A 12,521-nucleotide genomic window follows, 5' to 3' on the forward strand; every position below is an offset into this window, starting at 1 on the left:
AAATATTGACCTTGGGAAGTCACCTCTCTAAATCAATATACTTCTCTATAAAATGCAGAGATTGTTCTAGATCAATGATTTCCAAATAAAGAGTCCTTGACCTATTTTCGGTATTTCAAAAAGCTTAGAAATCTCTCTCTAAGACTATACAAGCTAACTAAAGGGTCAAGTTTCTTTGCTTTTGACTGGACTTATATCAAGTCAGTGGGTGACACTACATACACACTTCAACCCAATCAGAAGCTAATAGGTTACTGTTAACATCAGGAATTTCTGGGGTAACTGACAGACCATGGTATTACACATGAAATAATTACAGGACACAAACCGCTCTCCAAATGAGTACAGTAACAGCCGTAATGGCCAAATCGAAGCAATCAGCAGCCATTAATAGTCTTTAAATGTCTTTAGCAACATAATCACAATAATCACTTATCTTTTCATGATTCTGAATCCCTATAAGGAGTTATAACTATGGATTGTTGATTAAAACCTGGATCAAAACTAAAATGGAGCAATAGTGATATCTGGTTTGTGATCCCTGTACTGGCCAGCCACCAAAAAAAAAAAAAAAACCCAACAACAAAAAATAGTTATATTTCATATTCAAATGAAAAGAGCACTGATTCAATTGCAAACATAAATATTATACTTTCCCATATATTCTTTGGATTTACATGAACAGGTTAAGCCCACCTTAAAAAAAAAAAAAAAAAGCTCAGAAGTAAACCAGTAACTAATAAAACTGGGCTCTTGGCAGNAAAAAAAAAAAAAAAAAAAAAAAAAGAAGATGCTATCTAAGGTCCTTTCCTGCTCTGAACATACTATTAAGAACATGAAAATGAAATCACAGAGACCAACTGCTCCAAATATCACTAATATTTTGCAATGGAATCAACAAGCTAGTAAAATAAAGACAAATCGGTTTTAGACCTGAACTTCCTTAAGATTTTTCCCCTGACCTAAAAGGCGGTAGTTAATAAAATAATCTACAGTTAATGTCCATATTTACAAGGGGGGTGGTAGGTGAGGGAATATGGAATAATATGGAATAGTATATGTGAAGCAGATCCAACATCAAATGCTTAAATGTTATACTAATCCTCACAATAAAAAAATTCAAAGGATTTTAAAACCTTCTAATTTTACTGCTTATGAGAAACAGATACAGGAGAATTTACCAAGGTTACCCATTATGGACAGAGAAGGAGAAGAGAAATGAAATCTGCTAACTGCAATCCCAAAGTACTTTCCCCCTTACCACACATTTATTCCCCTTCAAGAATAAATCTCACCTTCCCAACATTTTAACCATTAATTTTTCCAGTATTTATTGAGAACTTACTCTGTACAGGTATTGTGGGTGTGAAAAAACAAAACCAACTTCATCGACTAATAAAAAGACAGCCATTAAATAAATAAAACTAAAATCAATAGCACTATATCCTTGAAGGTATTAGAAGCATGCATATCAGTGTGCCTTCCCAGGCAAACCAAGGAATATGATCACCATTAACAATGTTCCAGGCTTAAATAAATTTACAATCTAACGGAAGAGAAAGGTATATACAAAGATAAAACATGTGACAAATGTGCATAAATGAGATATTTGGGATAATGTAAACTTGTTTAATATGCTTCAAAAACAGTAAAATCAAATCCTCATTTAATACTGGTATTCAACTTTGTGTCCAGTTTATTATCTACAGTTATGTTTTAGGAACATTAACAAAGTTCAGAGTATTCAAATTCATCTTATAATGAGGATCTACTGAATTTCTAAATTGCTATTAAACTGTAATTTTTAAAAACCACATACTACCGCCGAGGGTTCGGATCCCACATACAGACCGGTTCCCGCTCACTGGCTGAGCGAGGCGCGGGGGCAACACCGAGGGTTGCGATCCCGTTGCCGGTCCTGGTCCGGTACGGGGGCGACACTGAGGGTTGCAATCCGTTGCCGGACACGGAAAAAGACAAAAACAAAACAAACAAAAAAAAAAAAAGGTACGGGGGCGACACTGAGGGTTGCAATCCGTTGCCGGACACGGAAAAAGACAAAACAAAAACAAAAACAAAAAAAAACCCACATACTAAATTAAAGTTTCTCAAAGTATTTTACTATCAAAACCTGGTTAAAATATTAAAACACAGTTGAATTCTTCATATTTTTGGTTTTTTCTACTCTTAGCAAAATAAGGGAAATAAAAAAAGAAGATAATTACCTTAAATGCCAAATACCAATCATTCTCCTTGGATGCCTTATTTCCAGCTCTGTTCTTATAAACTTCAACTCTGTATTGACGAACCAGAAGAAGATCTTTTACAAAAGACTCAAAATTCATTTTACTAAGCACCACGCTCTGTAGATTCTTTGCTCCTAAAAAACAAAAACAAAAACTAAAACTACATGTTACAGATGAGGAAATGGTATTCAACACTTAACGCAATGTTTCCTCAAGTCTACAGTGTTCTCAGTAATTCATTCATTCAATGGATTGCTGTTTCTTTAGCCTGCATTTAGAAAGCAAGTTGCATGAAAATTATAAATGTTTACTTTGGAATCCCATTCAACAAGGCCTGTACTCACATTTTCAGAGGCAGACACAGGAACTAAGGCCTATCTCAGATGCAGCAAACTTTCATCTACCAACTAGCACTCACTTGGGATCAGAACCTCAGAGCAGAATGGCAGACTCCATTTAAATTATTTACCACTTCTGCATTAACACATAAGGTAACCAACTTCTCCTGGTTTGCCCAAGACTATCCCAGTTTTACTACTGAAAGTTCCATGTCTGAGGAACACCCCCCCCTCTCCAGGCCCAGGCAAACCAAAATGACTGGTTACTGTATCAGAATATCTAGTTGAATTCCACATTTTATAATTCTGCACATGATGAAACATCAAAAAAAAAAAAAAAAAAAAAAAAAAACCTTCCTCAAGGAAAGCAATGAACTAAAGTCAATACAAAACCAAAGGGGAATTTGTCCCAGAGACACTCATAAATGCCATTATGAATATCATTAGCAACTTTTGGTACATACAGAAATACGTCTCAAAAAACACTGTTTTTCATATTATCCCTTAATTTAGAAAGCAAAATGTAAAGTCCAACTCAGCAAAAACAATTCTGGAGAGAGGACAAAAAATGCTGGACTGACATAATTCTGGGACAGCTCTTAAATAATCAGTCCAGTAGGATGTGCCAGCAGAATTGTTTGGCTGGTACAGGGGTTTTAAAGCATTTGATTTTGAACGCTTATAACTAGGTGAACAAGTATTCTCAGATCCACTTTTACACCTGTCTACTTTGCACATCAATATTATCTGCCTGTTACTGGGTAGAAGGACCCAGAGCAATGATTCTGTCCTTTCACTGACACATTCAACAGGAATGCTAATTCACAACCACAGTGATTTGTAAGTGTGTGGGGGAAAAGATAAATGAGGCAATTCTCCTCCACCATTCCCCCAAGGCCTCCCCCACTCCCATTACGAATCAAAAGATACTATTTCTCTCAAAGAAATTTTTGGTGAGGCATTGGGTGGCAGTGCATTTTAAGTCATACTTACTGACAAGCATCTGAAGTGTAGCTATTTTATGTTCCTATTGAAGAGCTAGGCCAAATGCTTTAAGTCAGACTAGCTAGGAAGGAGGATTGACCTCCTGCTGTGAAATGAGAACCAGAAGAGAGTGCTACCCAGCCTCCACCTGGGGCATAGCAGAAGGAATACCCTCAGGTTGGTATAAGATTCTTCTCTGCAAGAATAATTTAAGAATCCCCACCTTCATACAACCGTGTCAGGTGCTGGGGTTTAGAGGAAAAGATGGGTTAAGACACATTTCCTGCCTTCCAGGATCTTTCCATCCATTGAGAAGCAGGCAAGAGTACAGCAAATGCTATCTCTAGGGTAGTGAGAAGGTCCTAGGGCAGAAAAACCTAAGAGTGGCAGCTATTTGGGCAAACTTAACATGAGAGTTAAGAAAGAAAGGCTTCCAAGAGGAGATGCTTTCTAAGCCAAATTCTGACACAAAAAGAGGCAAAAGCTAAGTAACTTTCTTTTTCAGTAACTCAGATTCCTTCTCTATAATTTGGAGTTAGGTACTAACCCAACTCGCAGGGCTTTATTATAGTAACATATCACTAGGTGTTGAAGATTAAGAGAAAAGTAGCTAAAAGGATGTGAATAAATCTAAAAGCCAAAAGAATGAATCAGACAGAGATGAACCAGATAGAGAGGAAGGGTGTTAAGAGTGAACAAGACTGAAACACCCTCCCAAGGTTGAGGAAGGAACATAAGAAGGGGGGAACTGCAACAAGAGGACCCCCCATATTTGATCATATTTGACCCTTTCACCTAGGGCTGGAGCAGGCCTCAGCCTCAGAGGAAGTTTGCAAGGCAAACTTGCTGGCTGAATCCCAGAAACAGGAATACGCTTGTCTGGCAGAATATAACACAAGCATAAAGTCTAGCTTAGCAGGCATTTCTCCTAGAGCCCTCTTTTCCCATGGTTATTTGGTATTTTGAACCTTAGTTATGGAGTATGATGACATTATTTACATAAATGTAAAGATGTTTTCCCATCTGCCTGGGGCTGCAGACTTGAGTACTATCCAGACCCTGAGCAATCAAGGAGGACATCAATAAAGCTATGCTGATTTCACCCTGAAGCAAATCAAAATCCTGCAGGACCCTAAGATAATGTCAAGGATGAGAACAAAAACCAGACAGGGACTTGGCAAGATTTTGCACCTGGCCCCTTACATGGAGCCCCCACAGCTCACATCCCCCTCTCTCCTGCTTTTCACTTCCTGCTCCTTACCCCATAAAAACCCTCAGCTTGAAAATATGAGATGGTTTATTCTGCCATCTCCTTCAGGTTGTCAGCATTCCTGAATAAAGCTGCCTTCTTTTTTCACCAACACTTGACTTTCGAGTTGTTTGTTTCTGTTTGGCAGCTGGCAGCCAGACTTCAGTTCAATAACAAGAGGAAAAACAAACAGAAAGCCATCTCTGAGAAGAGGGAACAGGCTCCAGAATACAGCAAAAGACACATCTCTCCACTGGCACAGTAAGCAAGAAAAATAGGTACAGATGAAATTAAAAGTATAGGTTCAAGAAATACCCCAAATGTTCATCAACTGACAAATGGATAAACAAAATTGGGATAGCTATACGATGGAATATCATTTGGCAATAAAAAGGAATGAACCTTGGAAGCATTAAGTAAAAGAAGCCAGTCACAAAAGACCACATATTGCATGATTCTATCTACATGACCCGTGCAATGTAAGCAAAGCTAAAGACAGAAAGTAGATCAGTGGCTGCCTAGGGCAAGGGAGATTGTGTGGGATGATACAGGTTGTTTCCATATCTTGGCTATTGTGAATACTGCTGCAATGAACATAGGAGCACAGATATCTCTACATCCCTCTGTTTGTTTAGACCGTAAGTAATTCTATTACAAATAATGACATGACAAGCATTCCTAAGCGTGGATTATTTCCTTAAGACAAATTCCTAGATGTGGAACTATTGATAAAAGGTTATGAGCTTTGTTCGTAACTTTTTATTGAGGCATAATATACAAACAGCAAAGTGCACATACCATAAACGTACAGCCCAAAGAATTGAGACTGAACACACTCTTGAAAGCAGCACCCACAACCCATCCAGAAAGACACCATCTCTTCCTGTGCCCCTTCCCAGTCATTTACCCCTTTCCCAGTCATTTACCCCTTTCCCAGCAATGGCAGCCACTACACTGACTTCTAACAGCATATATACAAATTACTTTTGCTATTTTTATATTCATATCCTTGACTTGGTGTTGTCAGCACCACACTCTACCAAGTGAGCCACAGGCCGGCCCTCTTTTATCAAATATTTAAATATTCGATATTTTGCTGGTAAAAAAAAGACTAAATATTTTAAGAAAATACCTTTTCTTTATACTGAATTGTAGGAATTCTTTATATATCTACAAAGACTTTTAAGGATTATACTACCAAGTTGTTTCCAGAGAATCAGTACCTCTTCCAGTAGTATATAAGAATATTATCTCACCATACTCTTGCCAGCACTGTAATTTATAATCTTTGCCTGTTTTAAACTCAAATCCAGAATAACAATGGTTCTCAGGTATTTGGATTTCACAGACCAGCAATATTTCAAAAACAAAAAGTTGGATATAAATCAGGGTTACCAACATTTTAATTTGCCAGGTAAGGGAATTTTTAAAAAACATTTGACAAAATGATTATTCTAATGCCAAAAAAACCTAGTACATGCAACACCTACCAGTTTCAACTAAGCATTTGGACTCAGAAGATCATCATACACATGACATCAATCTATTTAGAGAAATCACTTGCCAGCTGGGCAGCATCACGCATTCCCCTCAGCACACATAAGCAACAGTCTGCACAGCAGTCCACAAAGCCCTTCTCCCAGGACAGTTCAGATCAAAGGAGAATTCACATTGGTAGTGCAACTGGCCACTTTGGTTTAGAAGCCTCATACACCCAGGAGCCAGTATCTCCTGTACCACTCCCTAAGCACAGCTTCCAGGAGCCCCACAAGTGACATGCCAGTTATTAGAGACATCACATTCAGAGAGCCCAAAGTATGGGATCCTTTATCGGGTAGTGATAGTTCCTGGGGTCCAGATGTAATTGACCAACCTGGGGTCATTTTTGCAATAAGCATTGCTGCCTAGAAACATAGCTAATATTCTTAACCTTACCAGGTTTCCAGGGGAACGGGGCAGCAAAGGTAAAGGTTTTGGTAACCCTTTATCCACATGGCATAACATTAAAATGAAAAATTCCTCCCAAGAAATATTGGAAATCTTACATCAATATGCATTATAAAAAACCCTTAGTTACATTTCACCTTGGACAGTTCACCAGCTTTTGGGAACCATGGTATCTTTTTTTGTTTTTGAGTCCCTCTCTTTTTCAGTTATTTCAGTTTTAATAACAAATTACCCATCTTTTTCAAACTCTTAATACCCAAATAAATATATTAAGAGAATCCTTTACTTAAAATGTGCCTTTGGCATAAGTCTCTAATGTAAGGAATCGATCCTTGGGAGCAACTCACATTTCCTTGCTAACCTCTTTGAAAAGTTAAATTCACCTTTAATCACCTTTAATGATTTAAATAAGGTGACTGTTCAGGTTATTCTTAGAAATGCCCCTGGTAAACACCCATATTTTAATCTTCAAGGGCAACAAAAGGACCATTATGTTTTTTAAAAATCTATGCTACAATGAGTCCTAAATGTTCATACTGAATTTTGTTCCCAATAAAACAGATGTAACACTTAGCATCCATTATTGCTTTCATAATCTAAGATAGAAAAATAAAAGTATTAGATTAATAGATGCTTTGAAAAATCAGTAACCCAAATTATACAAATGTAAACAAGTATGTTTAGAACTTTTTACATCACTTTAAATGCTAAAACTATTCTAAACTGTATACAAAGATAAAGAGAGCTATGTGCCTTTAATAACAGGATTCATATAATCACTTTAAATTGGAAAGCACCTTAGACCACCATTAACTATGAAGCCACCGGTAACTATCTCTGGCTGGTCTCATACCTCTACTATTCCGCCCAACCCCAACAGCGGATCCTCCAGACTATAGCCAAAATGACACCACTCAACGTTTACTTAATAGTCCTCGGACTTCTCTTTCCTCAGCACAACAGAAAAAGCCTTCTGTCCCCTGTACCAGCCAGCCGTCAAAAAAAAAAAAAAAAAAAAAGCCTTTCATCATCTGACCCCACCTATCTGAGCCAACCTCCTCATCTATCATTTTCAATACCAAGCTACCTCGTTTCAGGCCCTCTCCTCCAGCAAGCTTCTGGTCCTCCAAGATTCAAGTGGAATTTAGGATCTCATGTAATTCCTCTTCTGACGTCTACAGTCTTTGATGTTCCTGCCTCTATGCCTCTTGACCAACTTGTTATGGAGCTCACCTCCAAGGATCTTCACCTTAAATTCTAATTAGTTCTGCCTTGCTTTTCCACTACAATGAGCTCCATGAAGACGGAGGCTCTGCTTTTTCATCTAGTGTCCATAACCCTGCCTGACAGGAAACTTCTATCTAATGAATGAAAAACATTTTTTGTCAGTAACATCCCATTTGCACGTGGCAGCAACTCTTTACTCCCCTATAATGCTCTTTCCATTATCATAACTGAAAAAGCAACGGAGCTAGGGAAGAAAGAGATCAACATGAATTATCTAGCCCACACGGGCTGAGAAGTTTGCAGCTTTGCAGAGAGAGATGACGCTGGACAGACGGGCCCGGGTGACAGAGGACACTGAATGCTGAGCTGAAGCAAACAGCTTCCACGACTAGCACAAGGTCACAAGGCTAGTGAGTGGAGGAGCTGCGACTTGAATCCAAGCAGCCCGGCTCCAGAGTGCGTGGTCCTGACCCCTCGTCCATACTGCCCCTCGATAGTATGGGAACCCTGGACTGGACCGGCGGTATAAACGGAGGGTCGCGTGGACAAAATTACGTGGTCAACACAGGACTCTCCCACACCCTCTCTATTCTAAATTTCACTCCTGGGCTGCCGTTTCTAATACAAGAGATTCAGCGGCGTCTGTAATGAGGGATGGACATCTACAGGGCCAAGGCGAGACCTTCGCGACTGAGAAATGAAAACAAAACAATGCATTAACGCGGCAGGCACGACGCGCACACTCCACGAGTGCCAGTTACGAGTTGAGACCCGGGGCAAGGCAGCCGGAGAGGCACGGATTTCAGGGCTGAGGGGCCGTCCCTTCACGGCGCAGCGGGGGCTGGTGGAAGCAGAATTCCCAAGAGGTACCGACGCCCCCGCCCCCGGGCTCCGCGCAGGGAGGGCTGCCCGCCGCCCACTTCCTGAGGAGGGACCGGAGCCGCGCAGCAGGCCCTCGGGACTCCCGGGGCCCCCGAGCCCGCGCCGTGCCCGCCCTCACCTGGCGGCCCCATGTACTTGACCACCCCCTGGGTCTTGAACACCTCCCGGGCGGCCAGCAGCGCGTCCTCGCCGTGCGCCGTGTAGAAGTCGCCCCGGTCGAAGAGGCGCACCGTGGTGGTCGGCTTCTCCGGCATGCCCTGGAAGAAGCGCACGAAGCCGGCTTCGGCCGCGCCCTCCAGCTGCAGCGTTTCCTTCGGCTGCACCGCCATTTCGAAACCTCTCCACCGCCTAGCTGAGGGAACCGCGCGACCCAGCTCCCGCTACGCTGTTTCCCGCCTCCCCTCCCTCGCCCCCCGGGCGGTGTCGGCCTCTGCGGACACACCCAATCGGCGTCCAGCGTTGCCTTCCAGTGGGTGGGAGTCCGCCAGGGCAGCCAATCATAAACAGACGCGGCCCAGCTTCCCGCGCATGCTAGGGATTCTGCCTACTGCGCATGTTAGGTCGCGGGCCCACCCGCAGACAGACATCCTTGAAAGGGACTAGTTGTGCGGGCTTTGTCGGCTGCACGGCTTGGAGCCCAGGTGGGTGGGTCACCTGGTTGACCGTGTGGGAGATTCCCGGCAGGTATTGAGCTTATTAGGTGCCCGGAAGCATGGGAGTGGAGTCTGAAGAACTTGAAAACAAAGAATTAGCCTTCCTCCTCGTTCCATTTTTTAAAAAGTCTTGTGTCCCCTCTCCAACTGCCTCTTTTTTTTCCTTTTTAAGCAAACTGCCAACATCAGGATTATAGGTTTATTCTTCACAGCCTCCTTACTACTCCCTACTAGCCAAATTAATCGTTTTGTCCACTCGTTCATTCATTCATTCAAGGACGTTTATATGGCCCGCTATGTGTCAGACTCTGTTCTTGGCTCCGAGAATCACCAGCAAAGAGAAAAATCATTGTCTTTGTTCTACTTACATTCTAATGAATGGGTTCCGATAACGAATACAGTAAGTGAAATGGTGCTTTAGGAGATGTGGTTAAAAAAAATGTAGATGAGTGTTAAAATGTGTTTAAATGCTGAACAAAGACCTGAAGGTCAGGATCCATCCTGCAAAATTAACTCCCGCAGAAAAGGTATTACACTGTCCTGTTTGACTTTCCCTTCCCCCACAGAAGTGGCCCCAGAAGCTAATTCAGCAGCAGAATTACCCTGGGGGCTTTTCAAACCCATTCCTGGGCCCCACCCATATATAATGAGTTGTAACTTCTGGAAGCGCGGCCTTCAAATCTTTTTTTAAAAGCTCCTTGAGTATTCCTGACAATTAGCTAAATTTAGAAATAACAGGTTAAAATTCTAATGCCTTTTAGAATCCGACAAAGTTTGGATCATCTGACATCAGACTACCTTCCCAGCAGCATCTGCAGTTTGGCAGCACTCCCTCCTCTCTCCCCAACTCTACGGTCTAAGGCAATGAGCTTCCCTTCCCTTTCAACTTAATGGCTTCAACACAGACGGCCCTCTGCTCTGGATTGGCCCCTCCCTGCCCTTTTCAAACTTCTGGTCATCCTTCAGTCCTGAGTTCAAATGTCTCCCAATGAAAGTCTGCCCAGTCTCCCCAGGTGTAATTAGTTGCATTGTCTTCTGAGGTCCCATCTTACTCATATCTCTGTTTTAATACTTGCTACATTGTTTTAGGAATGTCTGTTCACCTGTCTCTCTTACTAAATACCTAGAAAGGACAGGGATGGGAATTTATATTCTTCATCAGCATTTATCGATTTTAAATTCATCAGCATTTATCGATTGTCAGGTATTTTTTAAAATTTTTATATGCGTTTAGTATTTTTCTTTTTTATATTATGACAGAAATCTGGATGTGTATACTGTTTTAATCCTCACAATTCTGGGTGTTAGGAACTATTATTATTCTTATCTTACAATGATAAAACTGATATTTGAAGATGTGAAGTAACTTGCCCAGGATTACAGAGCTAGTTAGTGATTGTGGCGCTACTTTTACTTGCCCGTAATCGCCAATTGTTGAGCTAGGGCCGGGTCTAAGCTTAACAGACCCCTCAAGCCCATTCCAGACTGGGTCACAAACCCTTCACATGCCAGGCTGGGTCATCAGGCCCCTCACAGGCAGGTCTGTGAGCTAGGTAACTGGCAAACAGGTCCTTGGAAGCCATAGGTTCAAGAGCATAGCTGCGTGGAGCAGCGCCGGCCCAAAGCAGATGCCAGCCAAACCGTGGCACCACACATGCGCACCAACTCCACCCCACCCCACCCCACACACAATTTGTTTACTGAACCACCCCCAACCAGCCCTGAGGAGAGGGGAGCCTGATTAAATTATTCTATTTTCCCAACAGTGATAGAGCTGGAGTTCAGCCTTTCTCCAGATTCTGTACACTTATCTGTGTGCATACAGAATCTGGAGCAAGAGTGTATACTGAGAAAGAAAATGTGTTTCAAACCTGAGTTTTGTAGTCTCATGCCATTTCCTCCTCCTTTTAGGAAGTTATTAACATTTCTGATAGACTTTAATGAGTGGAAAGTCTAGAAAATTCATCTAGCTGACTGTCGGCCTTGGCAGAAGACAGTGACCTTTAACCAGACTTAGAAGGTAGCAAATGATTCCAGATATTCTTCACTTTGTGCATACCAATATCAATGATCCTAATGTGCTTTTTTCCTACAAAATGTCTTTAGGAAGAAGAATCTTTAGGCTGCTTGGAGACAAATTTGAAATTAAAATTTGATATGTGCTTGTAATCATCAATTTGTCTAAGACGTTGTTTTAACAGTATCTTTTTTCCCTGACCATATGCATGTATTAACTGTTCATGATAAATTCCTGTTTAAAGTTATGTCAAATAGTTGTGTCTCATAGGAATGTCATATATTTTCCAGTCCCACATGGGAAATTGTGAATTTCTAAAAATAACTGGCAAGAAGAATTTTACAAAATTATAACTGGAAGACATGGCATGATTGATAGGTGCAATAAAATCATTATCCCAACATGGTTGTTTTTCTGTTGTTTTTTAAAATCAGTTTTATTTATATTTATTTTTGTGGGGTACAGTGTGTTGTTTCAATACATGCATGTAGTGCATTCAGTTAGAGTAGATAGCATAGTTTTCTACACAGTAGCCAACACCTTCTTCTCCCCCACCATGGTTGTTTTTAATTTTCTCATATATTTTTCATATTCACTATAATGACTGTTAATTTTTTGTAATCAGAATAAGTGTCAGGCAAAAAAAACAGATGTACCTAACAAAGAAACTCTTAAAAGAAATAAAAATTAAGATTTTAAGCCATGCAAGTATAGAAAAGCGTTCAGTAAATTTTAGAGTGCTTTAACTTAATCTTAAAAGTATTATTAATTCAATGGGGCCGGCCCGGTGGCGCACTGGATAGTGCACCGCTTGGGAAGCGCGGCGGCGCTCCCACCCGAGGGTTCGGATCCCACATACAGACCGGTTCCCGCTCACTGGCTGAGCGAGGCGCGGGAGCAACACCGAGGGTTGCGATCCCGTTGCCGGTCCCCGGTCCGGTACGGGGGCGACACTGAGGGTTGCGATCCATTGCCGGA

General features: G+C 41.3%; 1 protein-coding gene across 1 annotated transcript in view; it reads right to left on the reverse strand.

Annotated features, from left to right (window-relative positions):
* Positions 1-9,245, reverse strand: part of MSH2 (mutS homolog 2) — a 79,978-nt gene extending 70,733 nt beyond the window's left edge. Inside the window, exons 1-2 of the mRNA XM_008586202.1 lie at positions 8,992-9,245; positions 2,226-2,380 (exon numbers count right to left, since the gene is read on the reverse strand). Coding sequence (XP_008584424.1) covers positions 2,226-2,380; positions 8,992-9,202 — 366 coding nt within the window. The 5' untranslated portion in view covers positions 9,203-9,245. The remainder of the gene's footprint in view (positions 1-2,225; positions 2,381-8,991) is intronic.
* Positions 9,246-12,521: the final 3,276 nt, after the last annotated feature.

This window comes from Galeopterus variegatus, unplaced genomic scaffold, assembly GCF_000696425.1.
Source record: "Galeopterus variegatus unplaced genomic scaffold, G_variegatus-3.0.2 Scaffold3876, whole genome shotgun sequence".
Taxonomy (NCBI): Eukaryota; Metazoa; Chordata; class Mammalia; order Dermoptera; family Cynocephalidae; genus Galeopterus; species Galeopterus variegatus.